Raw genomic sequence first — 22,480 nt, forward strand, 5'->3', positions numbered from 1 at the left:
TTAGGGGGAAAAAAAGAAAAAGGATGAGTTTTAAAAGCTTCCTTTGCTAAAAGCTTAATTACTTTCAACCACCATTTTTGCCTTCCGTTAAATAATTGAAAATAAATAAATACTTTCCCAGAGTCACTCAGGTAGCCGCTGCTATCCACTGCAAGGAATGCCTTCTCAGAGAAAGGCCTTACGCCGCGGTATTCTTGGCTCATCCACCTTCCTGGACGCTAGCTGAGACAAAGTTATCTCGAGATGCAGGTCAATGTGTAAAAGAAAAAAAAAACCCAAACAAAATCAACAATATTAAACCAAATCCCAGCCTTTCAATTACTCACCCTTAGAACTTTGCCAACAAATTTTGTTTAAGGATTATCATCAGAGCAAACAGTCACACCGTTGAAACCTAATGTATCTGATCTATGAACTTGTTGCCCTGTAACGATTCCCTAGACCAACTTTGCCAGAGGTGAAGAGGGCGGCCCCTCCAGAGCCGTTCCTATTCCCGCCCTTTCAGGAGGGCGCCACGTGACAGAAGGGCGACCTCGGCTAATCAGCGGCCCCCGTTAGCCTTTGGACCGCCCAGGCAGCAGCCAACGGGGAGCCAGCACGCGCGGGTGAGGGACGAGGCGGTTAGCCGACGGCGGTTGGACAGCGACGGTTGGTGCGGTCTGTCAGGCAGTGCTGTGGCGCGGCGCAGCCGGAGCTCGTCAGCCAGCAGGGCGTCATGGTGGGGACAGGGTGCCGGCGGCGGGGAGAGGGAGGACGTCTGGGGGTGCTGTCGCAGCCTGGGGGGTTTAAGGCTGCGTGTACGGTGGAAGGGCCTGTGGGTAGTTATAGTCTCTGCGTAGAGGTGAGGCATAAGGCCTGGGCAGAAGGAGAGAAACTCGCATGAGAGTTACAGGATCGCAGAACGGTTTGGGCTGGAAGGGGCCTCAGAGCTCATCTAGTTCCAAGCACCCTGCCACGGGCAGGGACGTCTTCACTAGGCTGGGTTGCCCAAAGCCAAGAGAGGTGAGGTACGGACACGGGCCAGGGGCTGCTAAGATGAGACATGAGGAAAAGCGACAGGTGTCCATTTGTTGCGGGCGCTTCCCATGCAGAGAGCTGAGGAGCTGGCTGAAAGCTGGCCCAGGCAGCAGAGCAGAGGTGGGGAGGGGCATGACGGCCACCAGTTGCATCATTACGCTGTTTCTGGGATGCCTCAGCATGCAAAGCTGTGGCAGCCTGTGTGTAGCTAGTCAGGCGAGAGGCAGGTGAACCACAGCAAGTGGGGTGGCACTATGTGCTCTCTAGTGGGTGCTGGGGAAGCACGGGGCTGCTTGTTGTTGCCAGTGTCCCTGCTCCCTGCCCCCTGCCCGCCGTGGGAGCAGTGCCACAGTCACACTGGGGAACACAAAACAGTGAGGCAGCATGAATCTTGATGCCAACCAAATGGAAGTGGAAATAGCAATGCAGCTTATTTGTCACTTGAGCAACCAGGGAGTACAGTGGAGAAAGACCATGGAAAGACACAGCCCACAGATAGCTAATTATCCTGAGAATAAAATCTAGAAGGTAGCTCCGTATCTCATTATCATTGTTCTGTTTTTAATTTACAGCGTGAGTGCATATCCATCCACGTTGGTCAGGCTGGTGTTCAGATTGGCAATGCATGTTGGGAACTGTATTGTCTTGAACATGGGATCCAACCTGATGGTCAGATGCCTCAGGATAAAACTAGCGGAAGTGCAGATGATTCATTTAACACTTTCTTCAGTGAGACAGGAGCTGGTAAACATGTTCCCAGAGCAGTGTTTGTGGACCTAGAACCAACTGTGGTTGGTATGTACCCAATACTAAAGATCTTCAGTATGGAAGTGAAAAATCCCCTGTGGATTCTCTGTGGCCTTTTTTTGTTTGTTCAGAACACTATAGATTCTAAAAGATGTGTGTCTGGATGCTGTTCTGACATTTGAGGCTGTTATTCAAAGGAAATTAAATAACGGCCTACAGGTAACAACGTTTGGAAGAGAACAGCATTTCTTTTACAGTCTGGATAATCTTCCTAGACTGCTGTACTGCATCCAGAGTTTTTCTAAGTTGCTATCTGGAATCCTGTCTGTACCTGTAATGCAGTTTTCTGAGTAATCTCTGTGTTTGTGAATGCAAGTATTGCTTGCGAGTACCTGATGTTTTCTCCTTTTACAAAGGAGCTGAAGTGATGCCACCCTTTTAGGCGAGTCAGACAAGCTGCGTATATATAGTCTGAGATGCTGTCTACACTCTCTTTTGACATGTACTTAGCGTGTGGTCACTAGGCAGCACGCACAGAACTGGTCAACTTGATGCCTGTGGTATTTTGTTTCTTTGTAGATGAAGTGCGTACAGGCACGTACAGGCAGTTATTCCATCCTGAGCAGCTCATTACCGGCAAAGAAGATGCAGCCAATAATTATGCCAGAGGCCATTATACCATTGGAAAAGAGATTGTTGATCTAGTGCTAGACCGCACTCGCAAACTGGTAAGAATTGAAACCTCAAGTCAGTATTTAAAATAATTGATACAGCTCTATTGCTGTCTATAATGATGGTTGCTATGGCTTTTACAGACGAATTTTGTGCGTAGTTGCACATTAACATCATTGCCTATTAAAAGCAAAACAAAACTTTGGTCTCTTTGTTCCCTCCCCCCAGTTAAATAAAAATTCGGCCAGCGAAACTTAAAATTTTTAGGCTCTGAAGGACCACTTTTTGCAATTATTTTAAGGATACATGAGAAACCTATTATAAAAGCCTTGAACAAGTCTAACAGCATTGTTACAGTTTTCTGTTTGTCGTTTTCAGTTTGAATCATGTCATAATTTTTCACACAAAATACTTCTAGGACCCTGAATCTCAAGTTCTTGTTAAATACGTAGCAGTTTTAATTACTTCTCTAGGGTTTTTTTTTTAATATTGCATTTTGAGAAACTCAGGTAACAATCTAAAACAAATACAAGAAAGAAATGCTTTTGAATTAATTTTTTAGTACTGTGTTCTCCAAAATCATCAATAACATTTTTTTCCTCTCTTTTTTTTTTTTTTTACCCCATTATAGGCTGATCTGTGCTCAGGGCTGCAAGGTTTCCTTATCTTCCATAGTTTTGGAGGAGGCACTGGTTCAGGGTTTGCCTCTCTGCTCATGGAAAGGCTCTCTGTTGACTATGGCAAAAAATCTAAACTAGAGTTTGCGATTTATCCAGCACCACAAGTTTCCACTGCTGTAGTGGAACCTTACAACTCAATTCTAACTACCCACACAACATTAGAGCATTCAGATTGTGCCTTCATGGTAGATAACGAAGCCATTTATGATATATGTCGTCGTAACCTTGACATTGAACGTCCTACTTACACCAATTTAAACCGATTAATTGGGCAAATCGTTTCATCCATCACAGCTTCACTGCGTTTTGATGGGGCCCTCAATGTTGATCTGACAGAATTTCAGACTAACCTTGTTCCATACCCACGAATCCATTTTCCCCTGGTAACATACGCCCCTGTCATCTCCGCTGAAAAAGCCTATCACGAGCAGCTCTCTGTGGCTGAAATCACCAATGCTTGTTTCGAACCAGCCAACCAGATGGTAAAATGTGACCCTCGCCACGGCAAATACATGGCCTGCTGCATGTTATACAGAGGTGACGTCGTTCCTAAAGATGTCAACGCAGCCATTGCCACTATCAAGACTAAACGTACCATTCAGTTCGTGGATTGGTGCCCAACTGGATTCAAGGTACTTGGCATAGCTTTGAAAGTGGCTGATGTTTGAATTACTACGAACTGAGTTACGATTCAGAGCTAACAGTCATTCAACAGTGTTGTAATGTCCCTATTAACTATTTTGATAAATTGCAAAATAACTGTCAGCTATTGCATTTGTTCATAATCACGGTGATTTTTAGTTGTTAACAGGAATTAAGTCTTTAAGGAAGGTTTTCATTTGTTTTCTTGAAGGTGGGCATCAACTACCAGCCTCCAACTGTGGTGCCAGGTGGTGACCTTGCAAAGGTGCAGCGGGCTGTGTGTATGCTGAGCAACACGACTGCTATAGCTGAAGCATGGGCTCGCCTCGACCACAAATTTGATCTCATGTATGCTAAGCGTGCCTTTGTACATTGGTATGTTGGGGAAGGAATGGAGGAAGGAGAGTTTTCTGAAGCTCGGGAAGATCTGGCTGCCCTTGAGAAGGATTATGAAGAAGTTGGTGTAGACTCAGTAGAAGCAGAGGCTGAAGAAGGAGATGAATATTGAGAAAACTGAAGTCTGGAAAAATGTGTTTAAAAAAAAAAAAAAAAGCATTGCAAAACCCTGTTCACTTGTTGATGGTTTTGAAATAAAGTTGTCAAGGTTTTATCTTCCATTTTTTTCCTTCTTTCCTATTTATGTGCCTGCTCAGGATCATTTGAGATTGCAGTTTTTGGTAGCATGTAGTCATGTGAAAATTACAGAAGAAATTGGGAAGTTGTGTGCACTTTCCTGTGATCCAAACATGTTCTGAAACATGCTCTCCTTGATTTTTGATTTTTGGTTTCTCACCAGCAGGGAACTGCTACCACTTCAGGTTATTACAATACTAATAACACTGTTGTTACACCAAGCCAAGTCTACACAACACAAAGAAACCTAACCATTAATAAAGCTATCCTCTCAGGCAGGCTTCACAGAAGATGTGTTAAAATCTCCAAAGGTAGTTAACTGAGTGATACTGTTCTCTAGCAATTTATCTATGCCAAGTGCTATTACACTTTTGAACAGAGCCAGCACTCACTACCAGCTTAATTGCTAGTCTAACGACATAAAATTTGCTTTTTTTTTAAAGGGGGGGGGTGTAAAATCTTCCAACCAGCACTCCCACAATTGATTCAGGTAAAAAAGAGAACAAAAGACCGGATCTGTTACCTGCTTTAAAATAGCATTGTAATTTTTCACACTTTTATATTGGCCGAGTAAAAAAATAATATATAAAAAATTCTACTGTCCCTTAACGGTGTGTTCAAATGGGTACAGCTTTATAGACACTTGGAAACAGTTAAATTCTGGCATACCTGTGGAAAAGCTGCTGAGCCGCTTCCTAAGTCTTTCTAGTCCTGGATCCTGAAAAAAGGAAACCTAAGGACTTGAATTTCTCTTCACGTTCTATAGAACCAGGAGGGAGAATGAGGGCTATGTATGCTAAAGATATCCAGAACTGAATTATTTTCATAAAATAGCTTGGATTGGAAGAGACCTTAAAGCCCATTTAGTTTCAACCCCCTGCCATGGGCAGGCCCCCCCACACACACCAGCCCAGGGTGCCCCCAGCCCCATCCAACCCACCCCTGAACCCTGCCAGGGATCCCAGGGCAGCCCCAGCTTCTCTGGGCACCTTGTGCCAGGGCCTCCCCCCCTCCCTGGGAAGGATTTCTGCCTTCCGGCCCCTCTCCCTCCCCCTCCTGCAGCTGAAGGCAGTTCCTCTGGGCCTGGCCCTCCCTGCCCTGGGCACCAGCCCCTCTCCAGCTCTCCTGGAGCCCCTCAAGGGACAGGAGGGGGCTCGGAGCTCTCCCCAGCAGCAGCCTTGTGTTCTCCAGGCTGAGCCAGCCCAGCTCTGCCAGCCTGGCTCGGGAGCAGAAGGGCTCCAGCCCTCAGATCATCTTTGTGGCCTCCTTGGGACTCACTCCAAGAGCTCCATGACTTTCTTGTCCTGGGGACCCCTGAGCTGGACACGGCGCTGGAGGGGGAGGTCTCTGTCCCAGAGTGGAGCCGAGGGGCAGAATCCCCCTTTCCCAGCCCTGCTGGACCTATTTATGGGGATGTAGCCCAGGACACGGGAGGTTTCTGGGCTGCAAGCACACATTGCTGTGTCATGCTGTGCTGCTCGCCCTCCAGCCCCACCAAGTCCTTCTCCTCAGAGCAGCTCTCAACCCATTCCCCACCCAGCAGGTCTGTGCTGGGGATTGCCCTGACTCATAGGGAGGCCCTTGCCCTTGTTGAATTTCATGAGGTTCAGACAGGCCCACCTCTCCACGCCTGTCAGTGTCATTCAGCATGTCTACCACACCACACAGCTCGGTGTCACTCGTGTTTCACGTACTTGCAACTAACACCTCCAGAGCACGCTGTGAATACACCATTTATGGAGTTGTAAACTAATTCCTGTACTTAAAACATAAGATCCCTTTCTTTTCGCAACCAGGAGACTCAGAGATCCCGGATCACAGCAGCCTGCTGCTCCACTCTGTGCCGTATTCCGAGCCCAAGGAACCAGCTCGGCTTACACACGGCCGACGCACACCACTCAGCAGCAAGTTCCTTTCTTTCTAAGCCGCCATTCCCCGCGCCAGGTCACGCGTATCAGAGATCGGCCCCAGCTCCAGGCCTCTGCTCGGGAGCCCCGCGGCGCTGCCGCCCGCGGACGGTGCCAGACGCTCTGCGGTGCGGCGGGAGCGTTACAGTGCTAACACGGCAAGAAAGTCACGCTGCACAGGAACTCGTAGGGAGCAACCCGCGACAGGGCCAGTCCTGTCCCGCCGTCGGAGGCCGCAGCAGGCGCCCGAGCAGCCCCGCAGGCAGCAGACGGAATTCCGGCGGGTCAGGCCGCGGCGCGCACCGCCCAGCCGGGCCGGGGAGCGCTGGGCGCTGCGGAAGTCTGACTCGCTGCGGCGCCCGCGTCGTCAGGCGCAGCCTCTGCCGGCCTCCGGCGCGCTCTCGGCTGCCGTAGCGGAGGTTTTCGGGGACCATGGTGCAGCTTTACAACCTGCACCCGTTCGGGTCGCAGCGAGTAGTGCCCTGCAAGCAGGAGCCGGCGCACTTCTGCTGCGGCCGCGATGTGCTGTTCGTGGCCAGCACGGCGGCCAGCTGCAGGGTAGAGGTGTTCGCGGTGCGTGATCATGGCCGCTGCGAGCCGCTGGGCTCCTTCGCCACGCTGGGCCCCGTGCTGCGCATGGCGCACAGCCAGGCAGGTCGGTGTCGTTCACCGCTGCGTCCGGGAGCGCTCGGCCGGGACGTGGCCGGCTCGAGTGCGGGGAGCGGCCTGCGGGCTCCGCCGAGCGCGGGAGGGAGAAGGGGGCCTCGGGCCGGGCCGCGGGGGACGACGGCGGCTGGAGGCGCTCGGGCTCCGCCGGGCTGGGCCGAGCCGGGTATGGGGGACGGCTCGGGCTCCGCCGGGGCACGTCGCGGGTTCGCGGTGCCGTGGGAGCAGCGCCTGGTTCTCCCTGCCCGCGGCGGTTCCCCGCGCTGCTGCCTTAGCGCTGAGGTCGGGTTCAGGCGCTTCTCGTTGGAACGGGCCGGGCCGCGCAGGGCCCGACCTGTCTGATGCGCAGACCGGTCTCTGAGCGCCATGAGCGGGGCTGGAAGAGCCCGGGCGAGCAGACGGTGTGGGGCCAGCACGCTGGGGCTTCCGCCGCCTTCCTCGCCCCGGCTGGAGTCTGTTCCTGCGTTGGTTCGGGATGTTCTGTGTTTCAGAGCACGGGTCGGGCGGTCGCTCCAGCCGGTCCCACAGCTCTTTGGGCGCTGACGGGCTTTCAGAGAGCAAAATCCTTATGGATAGTCTGCGGGGCAGGGCGGGGGGCAGGCTGAGAAACGGCTGGTCTGCAGTGACAGCTCGGGAAGTGCATTCACTCAGGAGTTAGTCTGGACCTGGATCTGCAGGTACATATGGTATGTAATGTTCTGCCCAGCAAAGGAACTTCAGCTTTGGATTTCATTAGAGAAGAATTGGAGAGAACTGTCTTTGGAATGTGATGTAACAGATGAGAGTTTAAGATGTTCTTTGCGATGTCCACTACAGCAGGTAAAGAGCTAAAAATCTGTGTCATCTGTTCTTACTGATACATCAGTACTGCTGCTTTCTTTTAAGGAGACTATCTGGTGACAATTGAAGAAAAAAGCAAAGCAACTTTCTTAAGAGCCTATATGAACTGGAGATGCATGTCTGCAGGGAGTTCTCGTGTTTGTGTCCGGATGGTTGGTCACAAGGTGGAAGAGTCATACAGCGAGACCTTAAAAGAACAGATGTCAATTGTGGAAATGCCACTTTCAGATCCTCCGCTGTGCATGTCATGTTGTCCTGTGAATGGAGATCTTATTGTGGGCTGCAAAAACAAACTGGTCCTGTTCTGTTTGAAATACGTGGTGATAAACCAGAATCTGACTGTGTTAGACTTTGAGCGCTCCTTGATTTTACACATTGACAACATCATTCCTGCTGAGGTTGCGTTCTGTGCCCGACATATAGCCGTAACAACAGAGCTGGATGTTCTGATCTTGAAACTGGAACTGGTCCAGCAAAGTGCAGACAGGACAGAGCCATGTGCACATAGTGTCAGTACACTAGAAAAGTCTGTGGATGTAGGTAAGTACAGATTTCTGTGTTTTTAATTTTGTTTCCAAGAATCTGCTAAATGATTCATGTGATTCTCAAAGTAGGCTCAAAGAAGGTCATTGCCCTTCAGAAGATATTTACAGATCATCCTAGGACTGTCAGCTGAATATTCTAGTGCATGAAACGTTGTACCACCCTCAGTTGGAGGTAACACTTAACAAATGTGCCATCATTCGTCAGGCACTTTCAGGATGTCTGTGCCTCTGCAAACACAGAATCAGCTCTCTGTTTTGGAATGCCACCATGTGCCAAATCAAAGCAGTATCAGTACAATGTGCTGTGTTCAGGAGAATTATCCTACCAGCGTCACTGCCCAAATAACTGTCTCTTCTAGGGGGCAAGTGGGAGGCGAAGTGGAAGAAACATCTCATTAACCTTGAAATGGACTGTGCCCATTGGCTTACACATTTAAGAATGCCTCTGTGCACTTTTGTAACTGTCAGTAGGCTCAGAACCCACATAAACAAGCAAATTCTTGTTAGTCCTTTGTCTTATTCAGAGGCTTGTCTTAAACCCTAAAAATCACAAAAATAGATATATTCAGTAAGTTTCATTTCCAACTTTCCAGAAGGGTCAGATGCAGACAAACAAAAATTAATTTATAATTGAAGAAACCTCAACTGGAGAAGGATGGTTTTTAGAAATGAAAGCTGTACCTAGAGAAAATTCAGTGGTAAATAAGGCTTGTTAGATAGGTATTTTCTTCATTGAATGAAGATGGATCCTAACTCAGATAATGGCATCCTGTCCCTAAAAGCTAAATAAAAAAGTTTTAATTACTTTCTGAGTGGTGTTAGAATTTGCTTTCCAGAACTTAAGTGAGCTTAAGATAACTATGACAGCTGTCTTTTCCTTCTTAAGACCTCTTCAAGCAATTGACAACATTTGTTGACAGCCAGCCATTTGCAGCAGAGATTGTTTTGGACTTGCTTTATAATGAATACTTTCCCTGTTCTTTCAGGAATTCTGACTTCTAGCTATTCAGAGTGTTGAGGCTTAAATCAAGGATTGTTCTCATCTTGTAGCATAGCAGTTTGAGGAAGCCAGTGCTGGCTAAGCACCTGTAATTGGAGTATTTGATACTGTGACATAATTTTTTAGTGCTGAATGGAACGGTTTGAACTATTAATGTCCAATTTTTGTTGTTAAGGTGTAAATGATGAAGGCCCTTCAACACATGAATTAGATGAGTTCATCGTATGTCAGAAGCCAGTGGAACTGCTTGGGGAAGAAAGTAAGTTGTGTGAGATACCCATCACACTGGAATCCACAGAGTTACCTACCAAGGACACAAAGCGCTTCCAAGTGCGGTACCTGCTTTTCAGGTATTGCAAACATATTTTCCTATTTATGAGTTAATTTACTAGAAGCAACCAAAATGAGCTGTGGCTCACATCCTGTTGAAAGAAAAATGTTGGTATTTTGATTTCTGGGGGGTTTTAAAAGGTTGGTTTGTGGTTTGGGTTTGGGTGTTTTTGCGCTGAGGAAATAATGTTTCTACCAAAGAAAGCTTATTTTTCAACAGAATAGAGTATTTCAGTTGGCAGGGACCTATAATAATCCTCTAGTCCAACTGCCTGATCGCTTCAGGGCTGGCTGAACATTAAACCCTGTTATTAAGGACATTGTCCAACTGCCTCTTCAGCAGGCATGAGACATTGACCACCTCTGTAGGAAGCCTGTTCCAGTGTTTGACCAGCCTGTCTGTAAAGAAATACTTTCTAATGCCAAGTCTAAACCTTCCTGACATGGCTTTGAGCTGATGACTGGTTCCTGTGCCTTTTGAGCCCTGCAGTCCAGCCAGTTCTTCACCCAGCACAGCATGATCCTGGTCATTAAACTCTTACCCAAAACTGAGGAAGAATTGATGTTGCAGTCCAGTAGTGAATTCCAAAGGAAAGCAGGAAAAAGGATGATGTAATAGGAAAGAAAAGTAGGATTGGAAGTGTCACCATGTTACATACAGCTCAGCTGAATAAAAAGAAGCCAAAAAAAGGTCATAATTGACATTCACATCAATTGCAGTATTCCTTCCAAGGATCCCAGACTTTGGCACATGTGTCTCGTAGACGAGCAAATAAAGAGGATTGTTGTTGCAAGAACTCAGGACAGTTGTGTCTAGCTGTGCTACCTGCTTCTTGGGATAATTGCTAATTATGTTAGGAGGAGGTGTGCATGCTATGCCTGTCACAGCTTGTGTTGTTTACTAGTCCAAAATAGCTCATCATAATTTCTCATGGAGGTTCCATGGTTTTGTTTTGGACTTTTTTCTCCAGATGTTTTACATCTGACCAGTCACCTTTTGGGTTTTGTGAAGAGACAAAGTTGCACTCTGTTCAACTGCTTCCTGTGTACCAGACAGGTATGTGGATGTGCATGGATGCATTATGGCCTGTGTCACAAGAGACATGGGAAAGGAAGGAGCTTCTTTGCAAATTCTGATTCGTACACTCTTGCTGTATGATTTGCTTTTAAGGTTTTTCCTCCCTTTTCACTCATCTGAACTGAGCTTCTAGAAACTAAAAAGTTTCTCAAAGTTCAGCATAGACCTTGAACTAAAATATCAATTCACCACACCAAAAGAGAAAGACTAAATCAGCTGTTACTGGCTCTGTATGGATTGATTTTTAGATCACAAAACAGTCACTGTTTGCACTGTGTTAATAAAATTATCCACAGTGTTACAAGATACTACGCTGCCTCTCATTAGTCGACAGTGGAAGTTAATCAACAGTGGTAAATCTTATTAGTCTTTAACGTAAGGGTTACATTTCTGCCAGGCTTTAATTAAGTTTGCAAGGGGTGAATGCAGATTTTAGGGATTTGCTAATGCTCACAAACGCCAGCAGCTACCCTGTTACTGGTTAGCTTTACTGACCGCTCACCTGGTATATGGTGTTTGCTAAGCAGCAAAGCCCCATTTAAGTTGCAGCTGACTCAAGGATGAGCTACCTGCCAGTGAACTCCAGCTATCTTATGTTCTCTTGCGATTTACAGTCTTTGACAAGAGGGTCTGTAGAACCTGCACGCAGCCTTTACTGGCTCTATAAATAAATTCTGCCGTTCCCAACCTTTCTTTCCCTTTAGCTGCAGCTCGGGATGAGTACTCACCCCAGCTCACAAGTGCTTGTCCAAAATCAGGCTGATCATTCAGTCTGTGGATGGTTAGTTGCGATGAAGCTGCCAGGCCTCTCAGCTGCTGTTACCTGAATAGAATTTCTTCTCAAGGTAGCACATCCATACTTGTGTTAAAAATGCTGCCAAATGAGGTAACATGACACACACATTTTTGACCTATGTGCTGATCTGACCTGTACACTGATCTTCATAGTGTTGGGGTTTCTTTTCCCCCACTAGCTAGTAACAAAACCAGTCTGCAACCTGGGCAGGGTTTGTGGGCATCAGGCTTGCAAAGGAATTGCAAGATTGTGATTTATGAGCTATATAAAACGCCTTTCTCACTGTTACATCTAGGAAGTTCTGTGACAGCCCATGAGGAAACGGAGAACAAGAAAGAACTACTGAGTCTCTTCTGCTTTTTCTCTTTACCTCATGTTGGATATCTCTACTCTGTTGGGAAGTTAGTAGAACTGATTTCTTCTTACCAGTATTCAGAGAAGTCAGAGCAGGCAGTTCTCACTCCGCAGTTCCTGCATGTCATTACAAGGTACTACCTTTATGATTTTGCTTACAGTATTGTGATGTTTTTCTAAGCTGCTGTCATTTTTTGTTTGTTTGTTTTGGTCCTCTCTTATATGTCCTTCATAGCTTCCTGGAATATTCTGGATAGGCCTGTGTGATAGTGCAGCATGCCCTCCTGCTTAGGCTTCAAGGCGCATTTCTAGTAAAGAGAAAGACCTGACTCTCTCTAGTCATTCAAGTCTTGGTTTGTTGGGTTTTTTTCATCCATCATTGTGGTTTCTTCTTTCCCTCTAGTGAGAGCCTGCAGTGTTTCACAGTGCGATGCAGTGCCGCAGCAGCTCGTGATGAGGATCCATATATTGACACGACTGTGAAGGTGCACCTCTCGTTACCTTGCAAAGAGAATGGGGATAGTCGTATGGCAATTCATTTCCTTCTGTTTCCTTCTGAAATTCTGTTAGTTTCTGTTGGCTGATCCAATAGAAGAACATTCAGAATGGCTATTTTACTTCAGTATTTGGCATATCACATTTTAATGGCCTAGAAATGTCTCACTAGAGCAATTTGTTGCTGCAATTTAAGATTCTAAACCATAAGTAGAATGTTTGTGAAAACATCAAAAGCTATAAAATCACACTTGAAACTGAATTCCATGCTTTCCTGTATAAATCTGAATGCAGGATGCAGAGTTTTCCCTTGTCCTTGAAAAAACAGTTTTTGTAAGAGGAGTGTAGACACTTGAACAAGTTTGCCACCAGATACTCAGTGTGTATTTTTTAGGAGGAGGGCTTTTGATCCTTGGAGGTCTAGACTTTTCCCCTCCCTTAAATTGCTTATCAATAAAGATTGTAAAGGCTGGAAAATACGCTAATAAAAATACCAGGAAAGCAGGGTGGATATATGATGCTGTGTAGCCTTGCTTTACTGTGTGTGTTAATTTGTAAATATGGTATTTTTCTTTCCTTAAACCAATACGTGTAGAAGATTCCTGGGCAAATGAGGTTCCAAGTCCAGTATAGACAATATGATAAAATTTAACCAAAAAGTGCATATTGAACAAACTGGGGATGTAATAATGGGTATGTAATGTAACAGTGGGCAAGCAAATGCAATTCCTGTATCTAGAATTACTTTTTATAAACAACGGAAATCAAGACTTTTCTAACCATATCAGGCCATCTTTTATATCTCAGCCAAATTTGGGATTGCATTTTGCATGAGTGTCTTTCTCAGTTATTTTGAGACACACAGCTGAAATACTAGTTGCTTTGAAACTTTTTTGGGGAGTGAAATTATTTATTTATCTATTTATTTATTACCCGTTGTTAAGTGATTTATGTAATAGTATTTTTATTCTTGCTTAAGTAAACCACTCAAAGATAGGAAAGCTGGTAAATGTTTTTAGTGTCAGATCATTGGACAAAGGTTACTATTACTGTTATTGTTGTTGTTGTTGTTATTATTAATAATAATTACTATTATCTAATGACTCAAAGTACATACTAAAATTATAAATACATTTTCCTTTGTAGGCTTGTCCACCGGTTGCACTGGATGTCTGCACATTAAGGATGCAGCTTTTTATTGGACCACGAGCTATCTGTCATTTCAAAAACCACATAATTCTTTTGACTAAGGCAGACACAGAAGATATTACTGAGAGAAGAAAGCCTATGAGAAGGATGCTGTAAGGATTTGTGTCTTTTGGGGAAATGGTCTTTATCAGTGAGTGCTGAATTTGTGGGTGTTGAAGAGAGGTTCCACTCTGGAAAACCTCCTTGGAAATAAATGGTTTAACATGGCAGGCAACTAAACTGATCACAAAGCCTTTCTCTCACTGCCCTCCCCATGCTGGGATTGGGAAGAGAATTGGGGAAGAAAAGTAAAACTAGTGGGTTAAGATGAAAACAGTTTAATGGGACAGAAAAGGAAGAAGATGATGATGATAATAGACTATACACAACAAGCACAGAACAAGCACAGCACAACTGCTCACCATTATCTGACCAACACCCAGCTACTTCCCAAGATGTGGGGCCAGCTACTAGGAAGAAAATTAACTGTGTGCCAGCTGAAATCAGGACACCTGAAAACAAGCTTTTTTAAAAAAATTTTCTTAATTCTGTACTAACAGACATAGAAGAAATGAGGGTAGGGTCACAAATTCTTGAAAAAAAATAAGTTACGCAAACCTTAACTTCCCTAAGTAATGTCAACAATACTAAGAATGTATCTGCTACTGAGAAGAAAAAGTAATTATCTTGAGAAACAAAAATAAGTAGGAGTATCAAATCTACAGACTAACAAAACGTGTTGTAGTATGGAATGAAAAAATCTGAAATTGGCTAAGGGTTCTTTCCATGAAGATTTAAGAACATCACTACAGTAATTGTGACAAAAGAAGAATCAGACTTGGGCCCAAGATACTCCTGTAGAATGTATGTAGCCAGAGGCATTTGTGACTTTCTATTTCTATGAGAACTGCTATTCCCATTCTTTTTTTAAGGGCTTTTCATGAAACTAACCAGCTATTCTAAAACCGCTATTCAGAAATCACATTTCATAGAATCACAGAATATGCTGAATGGGAAGGGACCCCCCTAAGGCCCATCGAGTCCAGCTCCTGGCTCCACACAGCCCAGCCCAGTCAGAGCTGGCACCGAGCGTGTTGTCCAGATGCTTCTTGCAGGGGCAAAGATGCAGTAAGTCCCTGCAGGAAGTTTGTAAACAGCTGCTGTGAATTATTTAACTTGATGTGAGTATCTGATACTGTCTGGTGTTAAGTCTGGGAGAAGATGCAGTAGGTAGTTTTGATTTTGTTCCTGGTGTATGAATATGCCTATCTCTGTTTTGTTATTAGCCATTATGACTTAAACTCACAGCTTAACTCCACAGCATTTGCTAGCCTAAAAAAATAGCTATTTATGCGTTTAAATTACCAAGTGAGTGGGGTTTTTTTGTGTTTATTTAGTGATTTGTTTGGGTTTTTTTAGTGTTTATTTGGACACGTGATGATTGAACCTTTTCCCATCTCGTTCCAGAAAGACTGATAGCATCAAATCGAGGACGAGTCCTGAAACAGAGCCTGGCTGGAATTTGTATATTATAGACACCGTTTCAACCATTCAGCTTTACAGAGAAATGGTACTGCCCAACTCCTGCTTTTGTTTTTTGGTGACTAAAAAGAAGTACTGTTGATTAATCTCTGATGCCTGTCATTGGTGATGTCATGTAATGCATTCCTCATGAATAGCCCATTGTCCTGTTGCACATGGCTGCTGTCCTCATTAGAATTGTTCCTGTATATTCTTAATTTTTGCTTGCAGCCTAAGGATATCCTCTGTCTCTTCTAGGTAGAGTATAGTAAAACTTATGAAAATGTAAAAACTGAGAGTTGCATCCATCTTCTGAGTGAGGCTCACTTACTGGTCAGAGCAGCTGTAATGGACCCCAGTTTCCTTAAATTGGAGGAGAAAGAAGAACTCCTGAGAGCATTCAGAGAAAGTTGTGCCTTCTTAGGAGACTGCTACAGCAGGTATGTCTCAGGTGTCAAACTGACACAGGTGAGCTTTTATTTCCAATGACATAATCTTAAAATCCATCATAATTCTTTTCTGGTTTACCTTAGTATTGCATATGTAATATAAATCTTTTTCCACAAGAAAATCTGGTCGTCTTTGCAGTATCTCATTGTCTTTCTTGCCATTGAACACAGAATACTTTAGGTTGAATATGAGCTGTGTATTTGCAGATACAAAGTCTGCGACTTTGATGTATTATTGTAGTTCTTACAGAGATGACAAAAGTATTGTCCTTTGTTGTTTTTTTCCTTCCTCTCTGTTGCCTTCAGGTTTGACACGAAGGATTACCACCTTGCTCTGCCATACTACAGAATGTCAGGTTTATCCATGACAGAAGTTTTACAGAGGCTAGTTTCAGAAGGCGATGAAATACAGACATACGAGAGAGGATTTATCTTTTACCTAACTCACTCTCTTAATGAAGACTTAAATGAAGAATTAAGTAAGGTAGAAACAAGTTTGTTTGGTTCTTTCTCCGTAATCTTTTGATTTAGGTCTGGTTTTAAGAACAGTGTGCGACATTTTAATTAAATTCCCTTTGAAAATGTTGAACTGCCTATTTAGTTTTATAGTTGTTGGTTTTCACATTTTTTGGTTTTATTTTCCCATTTTTGTTGGCAAAATAGCAAGAGGCACCTGTGGTGCTTTGGGCTGCTTTCACGTAACATATTACGGGTTTGTCTATCATGATGCCTGTTGCTAATGATCTCGGTCCTGCTGGCACAGAGACACTTCCATTTTAGGAAAGCTCTGCCTCAGATTTCTTTCATCCCCTGTAAGAAAACAAACTGTTTCTTTGAATGTTGACAAATTGAATAGGTTGGTAAAACCAGTTCACCGTGGTAGTGGATGTTTGTTTAGCACCCCAGAATACAGGTGGAATCTAGTATGGCTGGTTAGAGATCCTCTACTTTTACCAGTAGGGAGGAAGGGAGCAGGAAAAGCACTGTTGTACTTGTCTGTCTTAAAAACAAACAAAAGCCCCAAACCCCAATACTTTCCTATGCCAGAGAAGACCGTGTATCCAGAAAGGTCTAAACTGTCAAATGGCTTTTATTTTAATAGGACTCAGCAAATAAAGTTCTCCAGATATTCTATCATGCGGACCCTGTGCAGCTGCCTCATATCCTCTGCAGCCCCTGCATGAGGAACGTGTGTCCTTTGACAGCTGTGAAGTATCTTCAGCAAGTAGAGAAGATGATGCCATCGGTGGTTCTGACGCTAACAAAGGCTTTCATGGCTCTGAAAATGCAAGACCTGGCAATGTATGAGCATGAGATGGACTCCTATAAGGAGGTAAAGTATGCTGAAAGCACGAACTACTCACACTTTGCAAAGCTCATGTCAGTAGATTTGACCTGTAGTCCTGTTGTACAGTAGAAGAAACTTCCAGTCACTCCTCTTGATAAGAGAGCACTATTCTATACATTGTAGGAAGGATTTATTTCCTTCCTCTGACCTCCTGCATTTCATCTATCTAAACTTCCCTGTCTGAGGAAGTACCAAGTTGAATCATATGTGGATTGAATTCTTTATCTGATCTGGCTATGTTTGTAGACAACACTGGCTTGTGGCTTCATTGGGCAACCGCAGCTCTTGAGACAGCTTAAGGAAGGAATCATTACTCCAACTGAGTTTGCTGTTCACCTGAAGGAGACACAGCCTGGTTTACTGGTGACTGCCACCGTGGCTTTACATGAGAACAGTAAAATTGAACTGGAAGAAGCAGATACCTTTTTCCAGGTTGGCCTGTGATAATTTTTTGCTTCTATTTTTCTAATAGTGATGTTGATACAGGTAAGCAAAGATTCTTCCATCACATGTCAGCATTTCTTCAGAAAGGAGATGGGGGTTGGATATATTCCAGTTATGATATATGACTATAGAGTCAGAAACTGGACCATCTAGAAATAAATACTGGTTAAATCAAGTAAGTGAATAAATAAAAATAGCCATTAAGTTTTTTGGTTTGACCCTGTCATTTGAATGGAGAATATGCTGGTCTCTCAGCTCTTTCAGTGGCTTCACAGTAATTGGGCTTTTTAGAGCTCCTGAAATTTAACGGAAGTTAGATGAGTCACTTCCATAAGGTCCTTCTGAAGAAATCAGTATAAAAAGTCTTGTTTGCTGACACACCAGAGTTTAAAGCGTCTCCCTTGTGGGTCCTACCATTATACCCAACTGAGATACACAGCATCTCTTATGGCCTTTAGATGCTTCTTTCAGACACCTGCTTGGCTGTTGGCATACATAAAATCCTCCAAATTAGCAGTCTGTAAGTACTTGTTGACAGTGTGCTGACATTTCTGGCAGTGGAGTAAATCTTGAAGAAATCAAATCTATTATTTACAATTACCTTAAAAATAACCCCATGAAGTGTTTACTCTGTCTAGCACTTTGTGCATAATCACACCCATTAGAAATACATCAAGACAAATAAGAACCAAAATTCTGCTTCTAGCAAAAGTGAGAAACTGAAAGTCCTTTCTCCTGTCCATTCTAACTTCTGCTACTAATAATTGTGATAGTCCGTGCTAACTTGCTGCCTTCTAATGTTTTTGTTCTTAGATGTTGTGTGGAAAGAGTGAAAACACTATTCCTCAGCTCTTGGTGGATTTCTGGGAAGCTCTTCTTGTAGTGTGCTCTCAGGAAGAAATACTTCAGGAGCTTTTACTGAGGGTTACTTCTCAGTACGTCTGGAGGATATCGAAGCAGCAGCTTCCTGACACTAAGCCATTGAAAACAGCAGAGGATCTGGTAAGTACACCACTCAGAGGAAGTTCTATGACTGCATCATCCTTCCAAAATCTATGTGAATACTATTCCTGGTATTTTAATGCTGTAGTTTATCTCTCAGAAGCACCAAGACTGAAAGCAAATAAGGTAGTGTGAAGTTACCAGATAGGTATTGCTGGCTCCCAGCTGTCTTTGGGGAGATTTGGGGACATTTGCAAATGTGCTTCCAACAGGACTTTGAGCTCTGGACAGAAATAAGGGCTAAAATGAAAGAATGAGAGATTGTCAGGTGGAGTGTGAGCAGTTCTACAAACCTGACTAATCAGAGTAATATGTGAATGATGAATTTTAAAGGATTCTGAATGAGAAATCTGAAATACAGATTTAAGTAGAAGTTCTGGTTTGTTACTAAATTGTATGAACCAGAAGAGAGAGTAGCTGCTATTCTGAACAATGCTATTTGGAAGTAGAGTTTTCGTTGCCGGTGGCAGGTTTCACATGGGACTGTGACTAACAGAAATAGTTCTTTTCTTGCAACTTCATTCTTTCTTGTATAGATAAACTCCTGTAATCATTTTGGGTTGATTTTCCCGTGGGTCACTTCCATAACGTCAGTGGCATCTCCATCTGATCAAGATTACTGTGAAGATATCTCAAAACTACAGGTATGAAACACATGGATGTTACTGTTTACAGCTTAGATTCATTCTTCATATATTTAAGCATGTATGAACAACTTTTTCTAGTGGACTCCCCTCCTCCTTTTCCCCAGGTTATCCAGGTTGAACTAAGTTCAGAATGATGGAAGAAAAACAAACTGAGATGATCTGTCAATAAAATTATTATTTACATTTGCAGTCTGCTTTAAACTTGCTTTCTTAGCTTTCAGGAACTGTTACTAAAGAAAAAAAAAAATCAGAATTCTTCTGATAAAAGTTATGGTTATGGTTAACATAGTTTTGCAGAGTTTTTCTTCAATCCAAACACTGTTTTTTCTCTTCAGTCTCTTCTATGTAGTCAGTCAATCAATATAGATGCAGCTCTGCCTGTCCTGGAGCCTCTGACAGAGGCTGGTGATGTCGGCCTCACCATCCAGGTTCTCTGCAGTACCCGTGCGGGCAGGTATGAGGAGGCCATCGACCAGCTGCTCAGGCGGCGTCCCGACGCCGCTGTGCTGTACGCTCAGCATGAGCTGAGGGATGACACTCGGGTGAGCTGCTTTTGCCAACCTGGTTCAGTGTTTGCTATTGTGTACAGCTGGACTCTGGATTGATCAAATAGCCTAGCTTTCAGACAAAATAAATGGCGTAGCTTGCTTTGAACCTCTTGCTGGCATTGAAATTCCATAACAGTCCTCACTACTTTAAACAATTGTTTTTTTCCCCAGTTTCTTCTGTGGCTATTTGTATTCATTCTAGTAAATTTGAAGTATAATAATCTTTTCAGATGGCAGACTGCCTCAGAAAAGGGCACTTTCCTGCTGGAAATAAGAAACTAGCTAGTTTCCCTGAGTTAGACAGTGTTGCATGACGTGACCTTTTAGTGGTGAGCTAACTGATAAGAGAGCACGGCCCCTCAAATAAAATCACACTTAATATATTCTTCCTGTGTTCTAGTGACATCTTCTGACCTTGCAACAGCAGAATGGTACTGGTGTACCAGTGGAAAGACGATGTTCCCCTTAGGTCATTATACAGTCTTAATTGTTGAACTGATTTTACTCTGGTGTTCCAGTACAGTTTAGTTCCATGGCCCATCACAGCTACTCAATTAATTGTTCACAGTTTCACTGGCCAGAGTCAGCCAAGCTTCTCTTTTACGAGGTGGATATATTAGAACTCTGCTTTTTATTCAGATCTGAAAATAGTTCTTTTGATTGTTTCCACGATAGTTGGTTGAATGTGAGGTTGCAGTACTGCATCTGAACACGGGAGGAAGAAAAGAGCTACCACGTTTTAAAAAGGAGGCGAGAACTCCCTTCCCTTCTCCAATCTTGTTAACAAAACTGTACCCAAAACATAATTCACTGCCACAGCTGTTGGCAGTGGACAGATCTGGTCAGGAGACAGCAGTGTTTTTCTAGTAATGCCGTTCACCACTTTGTATGGAGCTATTGGCAGGGGACCCCATCATTTTCTGACTACATCAGTCTTGCAATTATGGGACCTTTTTCTCTTACAAACCTTTACAGAGGCACGAGGGGGCACTGTAAAATTTCTGAATATGAAAAGGTCTCAATGAAAACTGAAAATACATGTGCAAAATCACTGCAGGTCAAAGCATTATATAAAGATGGTGCATTTTAGCAGGTCTTTTGTACTCTTAATTGCAGCCTTTGTCGATTGACATGTTGTGGTTTTTTGTGGATTAGGCAGTGTGGTGGAACAAGCTGCTTCCTGACCTTTGCAAGAGAGCCAGACTTAATGGAAATGACTGCCCTGTTCTTATTTCATCACTGAAAGGTAAATCAGTTGCTTTCTACTCAAATCCAGAAGTCTTTGTATGTTATCTGACATTTTCAATACTGTTCGGGGTTAGGACTTCTGGTTTGATAATTTGGAGGGGTAAAAAAAAGGGAGCTTTGTCTATAGTTAAAGCTAATACAGCTCAGCAGGCTTTCCAGGCAGTAGCACAGGATTCTGCAGCATACACTGTGTTGTCTCATACAAAAATCATGGCATTCATTTTGTATAGAAAACAGTTAAATTGTGGGAAACGTGCTGTTGCTATATAGGTCAAAAATAGACACCATTAAAAAACTTGCTAAACAAGACTAATAGATAGTTGGTTTTGTTTTCTAGGCTAAGTGATGCTTTGGTTCTAAACAAGGACAGCTAACAAGCTCCTACTGATAACCCAGTGGGCATCTAATGGATGGTTAGGCCATAGACTGAGAAAACACAATGTATTACTGTTAAAAGTAGAGGAACCAACCCTGGTAGCTGATGTAGTGCTACCCTTACGTGTTTGTAGGAAATCAGTAATGTTGCATGTAGCTGAGGGGGCCAGTGTGTTTGTTTTGACTGAATCAAGCTCATACTTCTAATGCCAGTGTAATGCCTGGGGGCAGAAACCAGCATCATGGGGCTGCACTGTGCAGCACAGGCTGCCATGCTCCTTGAGAAAGTTCTAGTGTCTAATAGTAGAGTTTGTTCCTTTCAGAAATTGCTTTTCAGTAATAACTGTGCTGTAGTCACTTAGGAACAGTGGTGTTCAACAGCTTGGTCTGAGAAGGTGCCCATTTCAGAGACACAGCAGATGTCTCAGCCTTCCTTTGCATTTGTGCAAAATGTGAAGTACTAGATCAGACTTCTGTAAGCATTAGTGCCACATACAGACCTGATGAGTCAGAGAGGTGTGTGGTTTTAATCTAAGATACAATTTCAGCTCACTTTTCAGATTTCATGTAGTTGTATTTGCCCCCCAAGGGGTGTGTGTTGAATTTCATTGTACTTGAGCTGTTTAGATAATTTGATGCCTTCAATTTGTATGGGTTGGTTTTTTTTCATTGTTCTAAAATCAAAATACCTAAGCAAGATTTTCTTCCCTGCTCTAAGCAGAAACTCTATCAGTTGTTGCAATGGAACTGGAACTAAGTGATTTCCTCAGTCTCCTACCAGAGGATGGAACCGCAGCGTTTTTCCTGCCGCATCTTCTCCACTGCAGCCAGAGGAAGGTGCTGACCTGAACCAGTGGAAGTCGACGCTGTACTCAAATACAGAGAATGTGCTGGAAGAACAGAGGAACTGAAACGAAGAGTAGAACTGCATATAAGGTATCATGGGACTCCTCCCCTACCATAAATCACCTTATTTCTCAGTCAGAACCGTATGAGTGACAGCTGATGTCTGAGGCAAAGCATCTGTTTTGAAGCTAATACTATTACACTCTGGCAGAGGTCAGCAAACCCAGATTCCTGCCAGGTAGAACTGAATGGTGGTTGGACTGGTAAAAACACAGCTGTTTGAGCTGTTAGGCTACTTCTTCATCTTCTCAGTGGGCTCAAGGCCAGAGCTGCTAGAAAATCCAGACTGCACAGTACAATTGGATGTAAGTGTTCACTGGAAGTAAAGCAGGGATTTTCTGTGTTACTTGGTTGGATCACTGATCTAGGGAGGAATTTAGGCTCAGGCATATGTCTAACTGT

The 22,480-nt window shown here is 43.8% G+C and overlaps 2 protein-coding genes across 2 annotated transcripts; both read left to right on the forward strand.

Moving 5' to 3' along the window:
* The first annotated feature begins 1,604 nt into the window (after positions 1-1,604).
* LOC311194400 (tubulin alpha-3 chain-like) lies at positions 1,605-4,373 on the forward strand. The gene is made up of 4 exons (XM_084267498.1): positions 1,605-1,812; positions 2,344-2,492; positions 3,068-3,748; positions 3,970-4,373. The coding sequence occupies exons 1-4, from the start codon at positions 1,692-1,694 to the stop codon at positions 4,264-4,266; spliced, it is 1,248 nt and encodes a 415-aa protein (XP_084123624.1). The 5' UTR covers positions 1,605-1,691; the 3' UTR covers positions 4,267-4,373.
* A 1,091-nt stretch (positions 4,374-5,464) lies between these two features.
* On the forward strand, positions 5,465-22,070 carry HPS3 (HPS3 biogenesis of lysosomal organelles complex 2 subunit 1). The gene is made up of 17 exons (XM_084267687.1): positions 5,465-6,953; positions 7,850-8,344; positions 9,525-9,699; positions 10,651-10,736; positions 11,849-12,041; positions 12,311-12,392; positions 13,549-13,703; positions 15,058-15,160; positions 15,370-15,551; positions 15,867-16,044; positions 16,663-16,893; positions 17,155-17,340; positions 18,166-18,354; positions 18,891-18,998; positions 19,337-19,543; positions 20,705-20,795; positions 21,894-22,070. Exons 1-17 carry the CDS (start codon positions 6,731-6,733, stop codon positions 22,019-22,021), a joined length of 3,012 nt encoding a protein of 1,003 aa, XP_084123813.1. The 5' UTR covers positions 5,465-6,730; the 3' UTR covers positions 22,022-22,070.
* The last annotated feature ends 410 nt before the right edge of the window (positions 22,071-22,480 follow it).

Source organism: Gallinula chloropus (genome assembly GCF_964237585.1).
Source record: "Gallinula chloropus genome assembly, chromosome: 8".
NCBI classification, from domain to species: domain Eukaryota; kingdom Metazoa; phylum Chordata; class Aves; order Gruiformes; family Rallidae; genus Gallinula; species Gallinula chloropus.

Bases quoted from the DNA above. Each gene is read 5' to 3' on its own strand.
- LOC311194400 (XM_084267498.1), top strand. From the start codon at position 1,692: ATGCCTCAGGATAAAACTAGCGGAAGTGCAGATGATTCATTTAACACT. The intron at 1,813-2,343 runs GTATGTACCCAA...GTTTCTTTGTAG, and splicing joins CCTAGAACCAACTGTGGTTG to ATGAAGTGCGTACAGGCACG. The intron at 2,493-3,067 runs GTAAGAATTGAA...ACCCCATTATAG, and splicing joins TAGACCGCACTCGCAAACTG to GCTGATCTGTGCTCAGGGCT.
- HPS3 (XM_084267687.1), top strand. From the start codon at position 6,731: ATGGTGCAGCTTTACAACCTGCACCCGTTCGGGTCGCAGCGAGTAGTG. The intron at 8,345-9,524 runs GTAAGTACAGAT...TTTGTTGTTAAG, and splicing joins AGAAAAGTCTGTGGATGTAG to GTGTAAATGATGAAGGCCCT. The intron at 12,042-12,310 runs GTACTACCTTTA...CTTTCCCTCTAG, and splicing joins TTCCTGCATGTCATTACAAG to TGAGAGCCTGCAGTGTTTCA.